General features: G+C 41.0%; 2 protein-coding genes across 3 annotated transcripts in view; one reads left to right on the top strand and one right to left on the bottom strand.

Moving 5' to 3' along the window:
- SPPL2B (signal peptide peptidase like 2B) overlaps positions 1–9,886 on the bottom strand; it is a gene marked incomplete at both ends in the record, with an annotated part of 42,278 nt that extends 32,392 nt beyond the window's left edge. The window contains one exon of the mRNA XM_082011123.1: positions 9,830–9,886. Coding sequence (XP_081867249.1) covers positions 9,830–9,886 — 57 coding nt within the window. The remainder of the gene's footprint in view (positions 1–9,829) is intronic.
- A 165-nt stretch (positions 9,887–10,051) lies between these two features.
- On the top strand, positions 10,052–13,474 carry LSM7 (LSM7 homolog, U6 small nuclear RNA and mRNA degradation associated; the record flags this gene model as incomplete). 2 transcript variants are annotated; one of them, XM_082010790.1, is made up of 4 exons in its annotated part: positions 10,052–10,096; positions 10,466–10,556; positions 12,044–12,115; positions 13,332–13,474. In XM_082010790.1, the coding sequence occupies 4 exons, from the start codon at positions 10,052–10,054 to the stop codon at positions 13,472–13,474; spliced, it is 351 nt and encodes a 116-aa protein (XP_081866916.1). The 2 variants fall into 2 exon arrangements, with proteins under 2 accessions (XP_081866916.1, XP_081866917.1); XM_082010791.1 differs by lacking the exon at positions 12,044–12,115.
- Positions 13,475–13,881: the final 407 nt, after the last annotated feature.

Genomic DNA, 13,881 nt, shown 5'->3' with positions numbered 1-13,881 from the left:
ATTTTCTTCATAGCAGCTGGTATGGTGCCGTGTTTTAGATTTGTGACCAAAACAATGCTGATAAACTAATGTTTTAGCTATTGCTGAACAGTGTTTGCACAGTGTCAAGGCCTTCTCTGTTTCCCACTCTGTCCTCACAGTGAATAGACTGAGGGGTGCACAAGAGATTGGGAGGGTACACAACCAGGCAGATGACTAAACAAAGAGATATTCCATGCCATATAATGTCATGCTCAGCAATGAAAAGTGAAAAGAGGGGTTTTTTTTTTAAGGAGGTTAGTAATCTTTTCCTCAGGAACTGGCTGGGCATTGGCCACCTGTGGGAGGTGGTGAGTGATTGCTTTTGCATCATTTGTTTCATTTTGTTTCTTCCTTTCTTCTTCTACTTCTCCTTTGCTTATTAAACAATTTTTATCTCAACTCGCAAGTTTTCTGGCTTTTACTCTTCCTCTCTTCTTCCCTGTCTCACTAGGGGTGGGAGGGGAAGTGAGCGAGCAGCTCCGTAGTGCTTAGCTGCCTATCAGGGTTAACCTGCAACAAGGTCAGAGGCAGAACATGACAGATTCACTCCAGTTATTTATGGGTAAAATCCCTTAACTAAAATAATGAATCATGAGCTTTTGGCCACCACTTGACAGTCAGCCTCTGGAACAGAGCTGAGTTGCAGTGGAAAGACTATCTGAACTCTACGCCCAAGTACAGCCCAGGCTGCAGTCCTGAGCTGAAGAACTAGGAACACTATACTCAAAGCTGTGTGTGCACCTCACGCACAGTTAGTCACAAGCTGGGTTTCAAACTGTGGTGGTGCATTACCCCTCTTCCCCCCTTGCTCCTGGAACTCTCGCCCAGCTTTGACCTTGGTGCAATGAGCTTAGGGGTTAAGAGTCCCTTGACCGTACCAAGCACTCTTCTGTAGCTGAGGTGGGGAATGGTACTGCCTGTTCCAGGACTATCAGTTGTGGGAGTAACTAATCATCCCCTGATAGCCCCAGAACATATTTTATCTAATCATGACACGGGTGTACCAGTACAGGCATCACTGTAATTTTGAGAATTATTGCCAATGATTGTGACGAGGATGGAACTTTACTGATGCCTACAGTCAATCACTTTGTGACCCTATAAACAGTGGTTCTACCTAAGGCCCTTTGAGTTCTCTTGGACCACAGCAGACTGCGACCAGCACCTCCCTTTGAGTGGGATGCCTCTCACAGCTCGCAAACTCTCAAGTTTGCAAAGTTTAAAGGACCATTGCCAAAGACCTGCACGGGACCTGGGCTGAAACCCCCACTCCTTGAGGCTCAACCCTCATCCATTGAGAAATGCAAAGGCATTCAGTGTGAGTATTTCACAGAATTCAAGGGGAATTTTTAACAGGTGCCTTTGTGTGTGTGTGCATATATATAGATATCTCTCTCTCTCTCCCTCTAGATATGTATATGTATATCTGTGTCTGTGCGTGTAATTTGAGAACCTTGTTAAGTCTTTAACTAAGTTGCTGTGTTATTAAGCTTTGTTAGAAAATGATATAATTTAACATTGTTATTTACCTTAATAGTTAATGAATTTAAAATTGCTACTATTCCACATCAGATTGTGGCCATCCAAAGTTATACAAAACACAAAATCATACGTTGAATCATCACACCAAGACCCCTGCATTTAATCCCTTTAGTCATACTGTTGACCAAGTCTGTGACTAGGAGTGGATTCAGCTGCACCTAGATTCCTCTCTGAGAACGTTAGAAAGAAAGGGGGTCCACTCTGAACCTCGTGACTCAATGGGAGGGTCTCCTTCTTCTTTCCCTAATCCCTATTAAAAAAATCATACCAACTCAATTCTGATTCCATTTCCTTTTGTATACTTTTTTCCATGTTGAATAACTGATAGTGAACCTTGCCATCAAATTCTGTTAAGTTGCACTTTTTACAAATTCATGTTAAAACTTTTTCTTTCTCTCCTATCTTTGACTGTGATTCTCTAAGTGGCCTAAGTCACTCATTTGTGACACAAATGTAACAACCTTGCCTACCATTCCTCACTCAAAACTCTCTTAAAACTATTACTAATTCCTCAAAGCTTCAAAAGGTACCAAAAAAAAAAAAAGGAAAAAAGAAAAAAGACTCCACATGAAGCCTAAGTCTTCACCTAATCAAGGCTGCTTGTGGTAGAAGCTATTTCCAGTTGATGCACAGCTCAGCTTCAGGTTGGAAGAGCCTTTACTGCAGCTGCCTCCATAGAGGGAGCGGCTCATCCTAGTCATCTTAATCATGGAAACATCAACAATTCTCCTGAAGAATTCCAGGAAAGAGAAGTAACAGAACCCAGATCATATAGGAATCTGGAGAAAGAGAACAAGGGCTGCAGAGAAAAGTAACATAGAAACATGCAGCAAATATACCAGTTTAAGGCATCTTCTCAATTGTGATATGCTGTTATAGTCTGTTTATTCATCTAAGCGTTCTAACCATATCTAACCGCAAGAAGTGCTCCTTTTAACACAAATATTTTCAGCTTCCCATCCCTGCAAAATAACACACAGCAAACATAGTAATTTCCTCATTATTTTGGTTATGTCAGATTGTATCAGGCTATTTCCCAGCAAAACTGAAAGACCTAGGGGCTACATAGGGTGATTGGTCATCACAGGAATTATTTAAATTGCTTTTTTCCCCCCCGCTGCTATAGCAGGTACTAGAAAACACTTCCTTATTACAGAGTTATTCACCAACCTTCTTATTTTTCATGAAGAGCTCTGTTCTTTTAAAAATTTACTCCCTTCCTTCCTTTCCCTGCATATAGTGACACAATTTTGTGAGTACCAGATATAACCCTCATCTTCCATCCAGAAAGACAGACCAAAAATGCCTACAAGACCATATATAGCACCTGCAAAATTAAGCATTTTTGTGGAGTTGATGCAGTTGTCTGCTTGTACGCCAAGTCCTAGTAGGTATTTACCCAGGCAGCCAGAAGTCAGGAAGACAAACAAAGCAATGGTGGAAGTATGTGCAACTTCCCTGCTAGTGGTGGTTTTATTTAACTTTAATTAGTGGCGACTTCATTCTCATAGTAACTGAACCAAAATAACTGTAAATCCTCCCTGCCCTCAGAAATTGTTGAAAAAACACAAAGTATATCATGAGGTCTACTGTCACTGTTCTTGCAGTCTAAGGACTCAGATACAAATCCTCCTTCCTGCTTCCTCCCATTTCTAAGTATCAAATGGGTACCTCACATTGCTTCAGTCTCTGACAAAAGGTCTGTTCCTTGCTGAAATGAGAAGGCATGCAGAATTTAATTTTGACATCATCCATGTCACCATTAAGTTCTATGGGACACTTCTATGCTCTTCAGGACAGCAGCAATGGGGTTGCAGGCACTGTCTTGGGAGTAGTGTCAGGCACCATTTCCACTAATTGTGAAAGTTTAAGTTTAAGAACTCTTTCCTTCATGCAAAATACTGAACCTTGGTACCAAGTGTGCTCACGTGCATTCTGCAACCCATATGGTCAGGTTTGAACACCACCACATTAAGAATTCAATTTAAGATTAAGATCTAACCATTGCACAGGTGCTGCAAGGTTTAAATGCTTCAGATAAAAAAAAGTTCAGATACAAAAGAAATGCTCAGAAAGCAGGACAAAAACTAACTTTTCAGGGTTGTTTTTTATTCTTGTCCTGTTTGTTTTTTTAAATTCAATTATACAAATCCAGATCAATGATTCTTTTTGAGGAATAAGAGTCTTGCTGATCTTTAATTACTGCTTCAGAGCCTCAAAGTCCTCTTACAGAGCAACTTCAATGTTTAAGTAGTGTTGTCTGGTAATATACTATAAAAAGATGATGCTGAGAGCAAATGCAAATTATATCTGTACTTAGCTTCATGTGAGCTATTAGATAGTCAGGAAAAAAACCTGACCGCATATTAAATGTAGCATTCTCAAAAATACTATTTTAGCCCAGTGATTTGGGAATCCATTTCTTACAAATACCAAAAAATTGTTAATGTAATTGGATTCTTCCCATTATCATTTCAGTGTTCCAAGAGCATTTGCCTCCTATTGTCAGGAGAAGTTTCTCCATTCTATTGCAATTTCCATTGAGAATTCATAATAATCCTGAGCACTTTGAAATTTGTTTAAAAAAAAAAATATCCAAAACACATACAATAACTGATCTGGCTTTCACCTTAATTAGTCACACATTTTGTTTCTGGTGGAACACTGCCCATTCAATAGTGACCCCAAGACACAGGATAAGCAGAGACCATCAGTTCACCACCACCACCACCAGCAGCTTGGTTCAGAAAAAAAACCCCAAACCACCAACTCCAAAAAAATCCAACTCCAAACAAATCCCTATCTATCTTATCTTTCTACCACCCTCCTTCATGTCCTATTGTCCTCTGCCCACAGATTCAGCTCCTCCCTACTCATTCTTCCTTGTCTCTTTCTCCTGTCTAGCACTCAAACAAAACTGAAATAATTGACTGAAGACATGTTTAATTGCTCTATTGCTCACATTTCGTTTTCCCCAAGCAATTCACTTTGTGCCTACCAGAACTGATGAAACCTTGCTCTGGAAAGAAACACAATCTAATATCCCTAACCACCACTGCTACTGAATTAGACAGAAAGTTGAGACAGATTAATCTGCCAACATCTCGTTTAACATTCATAAACTAAACTAATGATTTGATAATTATACAGTTACAAATACATCTTATACATTTGTTTCTCCAGGTAGCAGCTGAGAAACAAGATGCTAAAGATGACTGGAGGCAGAAGAAAAGTTGTGTCTTAACGCATTTGTTCAAAAATCCATTAAAAGAAGCCATAATTCTTATTTCTCTCTATTTCAAACCTCACTAAACAGAGGTTACCCTGCACCCCTAGGAGACACTCAGGGTAAAAAGTTGCTTTTTAGAACACTTCAAAGAATCGTTCTTTAAACTAAACAACCTCCACACTGCCTGAAGGATAAATGATGCCATTGTACTGCAAGATGTCAGCAAAGCAGTAAAGAAACATCATCCTAAAATATACAAGAGGTAGAGATTTTTGTATTTAGCTCTTCCATATATGAAAGATATTGAAGTCTTTGATAATTCATGCAGCAACTTCTTCCTTTTTTTATAACATTAGTGTTCATTAAGTGCTCTAAAATCTATTACATTTGTCCTGATGTGTGCTGGGCATCGCAGGTTACACTTTATTTCAGTGCAGATTAAAGCCACTTGAGCGACATGCAAGTATACAAGATACAGCTATTTGTGGGGGAAGGGAGACACTATTGTGCATATGTAGTGAGGAAAAAATATGTTTAGCAAAAAACTGCAACTATTTGCCATGGTGGACTTTTTAACTTGTATCTGAGCTATCCAACCATAGCATCTAAAACCCTTTCAACAAAAGGAAAAGGTATTGAAAAATAATCCATTGTTATTATAATTTTGAATTTTACTTTCAAGAGTAACAAGCCACAGAGACCCAAATACAGACACAAACAAAAGATCAGAAAAAAAGTGTTTCCTGCTTATTGCTACAGGATCTGACTAGGCTTAAAAAAAAAATTAAGTAGCTCAGTTTCGAATATTATGTGTATGACTGCCTCCTAAAGCTTCAGGCAGTTTTGCAGGAGCTAGTTACCTGCAACTGAACAGCTTTATGCATTTAAGAAACAATCAACCTGCACAGTTAGAAGTTTTACATTTACAAGATATAGGCTACACATCTTTATAACAAAAGAATAAGTATAGGATGTGGTGTTACATTTCCATTTAGATAATCATTACTGGAACTCAGTAAAAATCCCCAAATGGCACACTGAAGACAGTAATACACAGCTATGCTTTCTGAGCAGCTTAATGCATGTTCTTCAAAGAAATATTATGGGAGTAAAAGGTTCCTAACATGAAGTGCTCAAAATATTTTAGAAACTATGTCATTTTGTGTGCCAAAAGACAAGTAAAAAAAAAAAAAATCAAGGATGAGAGGAATTAAAGAGAATATGAGTAGGGCTAAAAGCAGAAGAAGGTATACAGAGTTTTAGAAAGTCCATTTAGAATGGAGTCCATGGAAAATGTGGATTAACAGACATTTTAACAAAGCAATTATCTGTTAGCATCAAAAGCATAGTTCTGAAGTCTGTTAACAGCAACTATGAGTTTGTTCTTAACCTCCCACCTAGGCAGAGCCATAGGCACCAGAGTTTCTTGTTTCAGTACCTCAGGTCTTTGATGCTGGTTTTACTTAGGTCACTAGGCACCAGACAACAGAAATAAGTTCAAAGCAGTGCAGCTGATGCACTGGGATGGTGGCAACAATTATCATGTTCTTAGTTCCTAGAGATCCTAGATTAACCCAAGAGAAAATGTAATCTCCTCTCTGTAGATCCTATACAATGTTCCCACAACTCCCAAGGGCTCTTTTCCAAGTGTTTGGATATCAAGCCCAGCCTTTTTCAAACACTGAGAGAAAACAACAGCTGTTGCGACAATAAGGTGCTTTTATGATACTTGCTTCTTACAGTACATATGATTTAGAAAGCACTACAACAAGCTTCAATAGGAATGGGCTTCCTAGCCTCAAATAGCAGGAGTAACTTTTCCCAGTTAAGTAGGGAATTATCCATTTTTCCCTATATGAATAAGGAGTGAGTATTTGTATTGTATTGTTGTTAACAATCAGGCATCCATATTCAACAACAGTGCCATGTCACAAGCAAGACCTTTGCAAAGCTGGAAGTCTGCTAGAATCATAGCTTTATGAAGACTGTTGCATAATTAACACAAAGCAAAGTGTTTTGTATAAAGCTGCAAAACAAGGAAAGGTTTTCACAAAACATAAGTGTAAAGTCTGAGGGCAGAACTTAACAGGCTACTGAGCCAATCTAATTGTCTGTAGCATTAGAAGAGACCTCAGATGACCCTTCCATGGTTTATTTAATGCATTAAAAGAGCAGAACACTCCCCAGTTTTTTGCCTTTTTTTTTTTTTGTCATGTTAGTGATTTAAGGCAGCTCAGAGACAAGCATTGGGGCTTGCAAGTTAAAATGATGGAAGGAGATGGAGAGGAGGAATTCAGCTCACCCACATTTCAAGAAACTGCAGCGTGAGTGACTGAGCCAACCTAGTGGCTCATTCTTGTTTGTTCCTCCCTGCCTCTATCCCCAAACTCACCTGGACACCCCATATACTTTTTCCACTTTCATTAGTTCTATCAGCTGATTTGGTCACTTGAATCTCTGATAGATTTAACAGACACAAGGAGCTGTGTTCCTTAAAGAAGGAATGAACAAGCTATGCCTACTCTTACAGTACAGATAATGCAAGACATGTAGCAGAGTTAGTTCCCAAGATCTGAGATACATTCTTTCCTGGGAACTGCACCAATCAATTTGGAGACGACTGATAGCGGAGAGCAAATCTGCACACAAAGAAAACACTCCTTACAGTGGAGAAAGTTTCATATTCACAATGCAACAATTCCATGAGACTAAACTGTCAACCACCATCTTAATCCAGAATTTCAGACACTCTTTTTAACTTTCAGACATACATCACAGAGTGCTCTGATTTTTAAATACAGAAACCATCACCTCAATTCAGTGTTCTGCTGAAAGCTAGCTAGATCCAACATGCTCACTGCAGATCATGTTACTATATTCTTCATTAGTCAAAGGCTCATGTATACCCGCTATTGCTACAGGACAACTGAGGTAGCAATGCTATGAAGGAATGGTTAGAATGAGAGGGAAGTTAAATGAAAAGCGAGGACTCAGATACCAAAGCACAATCTAAGTGTAGACTGTACTCGGATCTACATCATCACACCCCTCTTCAGTTGTTTCCAGATGAGGACCCAGATTTGGGAGAGCCACGCTTCACTAGCCAAGCTGTTCTTCTCCCTAATCAAGTTTAGAAACAAATGTGGAGACTACCTCCCCCTGCTCCAGGGAAAAAAAAAATTAAATCCTATTATCTTATCGCAGGGAGGGAGACAAAGATATATTCCAAATATGCCCAACAGCACTAAAACAGAAGTAAGCCATTGATAATGAGTACAGATGGTGCACAGCAAATGCTTATTGTGATAGTTGTCAGTTTTGTCCCCCAGAATAACCCCATCCATCAGTCACCGGCGTATCACAGTAGTACATCAGAGCACTCCTCTCTGCCTTAAGATGAGGATGAAGTACTACCTAAAACCATACCGACAAGTGCAAGTACAAGAGATGTACAAGTATTGCAAAATACAAGGTATTCAAATAAATTTTAAATGAGCCAGCTTGGCTAACAGAAACATATTAGCAGTATACAGTAAATTTGCTTTTTGCTGCTACAGCAGGACTGTTTCAGCACTCTGGCCAGCCTGTTCAAAGCTTGCTCAAGCAACAATATTCCACTGCACAAACATACTACATGACTTGCTTACAGAAAAGAAGTATGCTGCAATGCATGGAGCTGAAGCAAGATCTCCAAGTATCCACCAGTTGACTATCCCACTTGCTATCCTTCCACACTGTGATGGGCTCACCTTTTCCAAACTGATGGATCAAACTGACTCCATGCCAGTCCTTGACCCATTCTTATATCTTACTAATCTGTGGGGCCTATGGTGGCACTACCAGTCCACCTGAAGCATTAACAGAGATGCCACAATGCACAGAGAATGTGGGAAATAAGGAAGGGATGATGCAGGAAAAGATGGTGGAGGAAAAGAAAAAAGTGGATGATGCAAAAATAAAAAAGGAAGTTGTTAACTGGCAACAAGACCATTCTGTAACTAAAGATCACTGGCAAGGAATCAGTAAGGAGACAGGTACAGAGAGGGAAAAATTAGACTGTCGTGTTAAGATGTTATGCCAATAATGCTCAAGACTACATACTACCCTCCAAATTACCTAATAAACAGTTAAGAACTTTAAATGACACTTCAATGTTTTCAGAACACAAAACACATGACCTTAAAATACAAAAGCTATATACCAGACAATACAATAACTAAAATTCCACTCTCTCCTGTATCAGGATTACATTCCTAGTTTATCACACCCTTAAAAATTTATGCCACAGAACTTATTAGTATTGTAAGTAATGAGAATGCAAGACTCAATACAGGCTATGGAGTCAGGTTCTGCAGAAATCCCATTTCTTTTCTGCTGGCTGCTTTCTCGGAGTGAATTTGTCAGTCAGGATGAACCCAAAGCCAAGAGCTGTCCCTGCTGCGAGGATCCCAGCCCCAACTCTAACTGCTGGCCTGCGCATCCTTCCCAAAGGCCTGCATGGAGAAGGTTGCTGGCGCAACAGGGACCTGATGTTTTAAGAACTATGAGGAATATGCTGTTAACCACCGAAAGAGAAAACAAAACCAAACAAACCCAAATATACATATATATAAATACTGCTAAATCGTGAAGGATACATAATGCAGACGTGGGAGTGCAGCCTGGGGTACGAACGATGCTGTTTTCTTTCCTTCAGAAAAAGCGGGCCACAACTTGGTCATTAACACCCTGCAGGCAGCCCGCTTCCCGCTACGGAGGGCTACGGCACCCTCCTGCTGCTGCCGGGCAGCCCAGGCTCTGCTCTCCGCCGCGCCGTTACTAGCCACGAAAGGCGAACTCTCAGACGGAGAAACGCCATCCGACCAAGCGAGGCCATCAGCACCGTAGGCTCCGCCAGGGCCCTGAGACCAGCCTCGGGCCGGCGCCCGACTTTGCCCATGATCGCTCTCTGTCCGGTTGATACCCCCCATCCCAGCAGGGCTCCCCCCACCCAGGCGTAGGGTCCAAGAAGGCACCAGGGCCGGCGCAGTCACTAACCTGCGGCAGAACATGCAGGAGCAGCCAGACGCGGAGTCGAGCCCGCCGCGCCGCCATACCGAGCCCACTGCACCGCCACTCGCTTTGTTTCCTGCCGGGCCGGGTCAGGCCCCTTCCCCACCGGGTAACCCAGCAACCCGCCCCGGAAGTCCCGCCCCGCGCTCGTGAGCCGCTAATGGGCTTCGCCGAGGTATAACGTCACTTCTGGCAGCGACGAATGAAATGGCGAGCGTCGGCGGAGGTGGTGGTGGTGCCAGCAAGATGGCGGTGAGGAGTGCGGTTTTTGTGGGTGCACGGTCTTGTTTGGGGTGGTTATCGGGGCCTGGACTGTCTCCCGCCGATCGTGGCCGCCCAGGAGTGGACCTGGCCTGGTCCCGGCGGGGTTTATGGCGCAGGTGCCATGGTGGTATTGCACAGGCCCTCCCGTCCTGTGATGCCGGCCCGCTGCCGTAACAATCAGCTCTGTCCTCGTGCTCTTTCTTCGCGTAGAGCTCTGCCTTGGGGCGGTTTCCGTAGACGTGTCGCAAACAGCAGTATAAAAAAACCCCACCAGTGTTACGGAGTATATAATGTAACCGGGGGGAAGGGTGGGTTAGGGGAGGGATCTTTTTAATTCCGATTGAGCCTCTCCTTTAGGATAAGGAAAAGAAGAAGAAGGAGAGTATTTTGGACCTCTCCAAATACATCGACAAAACAATTCGAGTGAAATTTCAAGGTGGGAGAGAAGGTGAGCCAGCACCGGCTAAGGGGCCGAGGATGAGGCATGTGCCTCTACAGCATGAAGCTTACTTTGCATTTTGGCGTTTTTTCTCGCTCTTTGCTTGTCGGCTTTTGTCTTCTGTGTGGTCACGTTGCTTTCTTTCAAGGAAAGACGATGAAGATGAATAGTGGGTGCTTTTGTTTGTTACTGCTTGCTGTTACCGGTGTGAAGCTTGTCTCCTTTAACTTTTCCATTAATTCCTTGGCTGCAGTTTTATCTTTGTTTTATCCGTGCACCTTTCTTCCTTCTTCTTTTATTAGTTGTCTTCAACTGGCTTGTTTCTTTTGGCTGTTTTTGCACATTGCAAGGTGCACTTAAGGCATCAAAGAAACACTTATGGTTCTTACGATTAATACACCTGTCATACCTTATTGTTCATATATGTATATATATAGTTTTAATACATTTCATCATGTCTTTTCATCGCTTTCGAGGCTCTTAACGTCGTTGTTTCCCCCACCTTATTTGCTCTCTTGGCTCTATCTATAGCTATCCATCCCGATGCGGCAGATAGTGCCACCTGCAGACCACTTGTTTGTCTGAATGTTAACAGCATGTTGCGTGGGAGATACTCAGCAGAAGCTTTTGCTAAAGTAGACTTGGTTTGCTTTTAGACTGGGACTTGATGCTTACAAAGTTTTGGAAGTTACTTGGACTCTTTACTGATAAGTGTGGTGGTGGCTTTTTTGTGTGTGTGTAGTTTTTGAGCAGTTGACAATTCTATTGAATCTGTTGGTTCAGAATTTCTTCTAAAAAAATTCACATCAAGTGTCTTTATGATCTTCACATAACACCTGGGATTGTAAGAGTCTCTTCTTTGATTTGGGCTGTTAGCAATTATAGTAATGCTGGTAATCAACAAGTATTTTTGAAACTGGGAGATGATTCTGTGTAGTCTTGTGATTTAGTTAGTGACCAGTCTTGTGGAATCATGTTCTGTTTCAGGACAACGTGCTTGTCTGTCTGCAGTGCATTCCTGTGAAAGCAGTGCTTATGCTAAAGAGGTTATATTCCAGGAGGGCACCTGGAAGATGGGTTTTCTGAGGAAAATATGACAGTCTTGCTTCATTTTTTTTTGCTATGCCTCTTCGCTAATGGTATTTATCTGGTTTTGGAGTGGCTTTGTTTTGTTTTGTTTTTCTGTGGTGTAACTTGTATTGATTTGTTATGCTGAAGCATTCTGAAAATTCCCCTGAAATTGGCTGAAAACAAAAATACGTCTTGAAGAGCATTCTGAAGAATTGATTGAAAAACCTGTAAGTTTCAGTTGGCACAACACAAACCAGGTTCTTATGTGTTTGCACTTTGGTAAAGAGGGCAATGTTTAATATCTGTCATTTGCTTGATAGCCTTGCTTGAAGGAGGGAATAGAGTTGGAGAACTGAATGTGCCCTTCACCAGCTGTATACCTGGTTTTGGTCTCTAATCATTGTTTTGTGTGTGGTCTTCAATAGCAAGTGGTGTCTTGAAAGGATTTGACCCTCTTCTGAACCTTGTGCTTGATGGTACCATTGAATATATGCGAGGTAAGTAATATGCTATCTGTGTAAAGCTTTCCTTCCCTGCTGCCTTACCCCACCCCCAATTTTCTTAACAAAAGTCTTACAGCTCTGTGAGTGAATAACCAGAAACTGCAGGTTGGCATCATCCAAACCGAGACATGCTCTTGATTGCTAAGTTGTAAAGAAAGGAATAAGAGAATAGAGTTAGATTAAGCACATTCCCTGTGGTAGAACATTCTTCGTAGTCCTTGCTTGAGCTCCTCTATAACTCATTTGGTGCTCTTGTCCACTAAAGCTTGAATAAAGTAGCGTGTCTCTCTTCAGATAAGGCAGTTGCCTTTGCCTTTGTTTATACTGCTGGAGGGTTGTTGGTTTGCTCAAATCAAGAAAAGCATCTCAGCAACAACTAGTATCTTACTGTCTTAAACTCTACTTTAAATGCAATCCCTGCATTTCTATGGAACTAAAGCCTTCTATAGCTTCTTAGAGCTAATAGAGTTGTAAGTTTTTTTTCTTATTATTTATTTCTTTTTCCCATCTGAGGATAAATACTCCCATTTCCCTTTCTCCTCTCTGAAACAAGATTTATCATATGATAGGACAGTGTTTTTGAAGAGTGTTCTCTTACCTGCTTACAAGGAAGCACCTGATGCTTTAACTTTGCTCTTAGAAGGGAGTCCTAAAAGATGAGTGTAGTGTATTTTATCAAATATATTGACATCTTAAGGAGGGTAGAATTAGCTATTGCTGTGTTAAGTGTTTGCCTGTCTGTCCCCATCCATGGTGTTGGTTGGCTTGGTCTGGGAATGGATCAATGCATTCTGTACTTAGTGCATTCTGAAGTCAGGGTCTTTTTCTGATCTGCATTGATCCCAAAATGTTTATCTATAGTGGCATTTGAAACTGGATCAGGAGCTTTTTTAATCACTTGTATGCTATTCGTTAGATGAAAGAAGGGGCCTTTGAATTCTTTAAGATATGTGTTCTGCTTTGCATACAGAGGCAAAGTTTGTATTGCTCACTGTGGCATGTGCTACTTTGAAAAATTAGTAAATCAGTAATGTCTTGGAGACATCACATATTACTGCTGTATCACTTTCATAGTCCATAAAAGTTTTAGGTCAGTAAAACAATGCAGAGATACCTGGAAAAAACCCATGTGTCTGTGCCTTTTGAAGTTGATGGTATTTGGTTTCTTTTCCTTATGTTGGCATTGTAACTGTGGATCTCTGCTTTTCAGATCCAGATGATCAATACAAATTAACGGAAGACACACGTCAGCTGGGACTTGTGGTCTGCAGAGGGACTTCTGTGGTTCTTATTTGTCCACAGGATGGAATGGAAGCTATTCCAAACCCTTTCATTCAGCAGCAAGATGGCTAATGCTTTCTTTGGATTGTCTCTGAAGACTTCAGGGATCCAAGACATCAGAGAAAACTATCATTGTGTGAGAAGCTTCCTGTTTTGCGGGAGGAGTTTGAATGTGTATTTGTTAGCGTGAAAGAACAGTCAACTGTTATTTTTGTGGCTTTCCATAAATGATGAGACGATGGGGCATGGTGTGTAAGAATTAAGTTCTGAACCCTCCCACCCCCCAAATAAATGTGTAACTACATTGTTTAGAGCTGATAGGAGAGAATATATTGTCATGGAATTGTCTGAGACCCTCTTGATCTTGTGAGTTTTGAAACAACATTAGTAAAAAATGTACTGATTATTCGTTATATTATTTACTTTTTTGAATACATTAAAAATGTATTTAATCTAAATTAATCTAAAGACTAAATACA

Source organism: Phaethon aethereus, assembly GCF_964289735.1.
Source record: "Phaethon aethereus genome assembly, chromosome: 26".
NCBI lineage: Eukaryota > Metazoa > Chordata > Aves > Phaethontiformes > Phaethontidae > Phaethon > Phaethon aethereus.
Note: the sequence above shows the minus strand (reverse complement) of the source record. Positions and strands in the feature narration are given on the sequence as shown.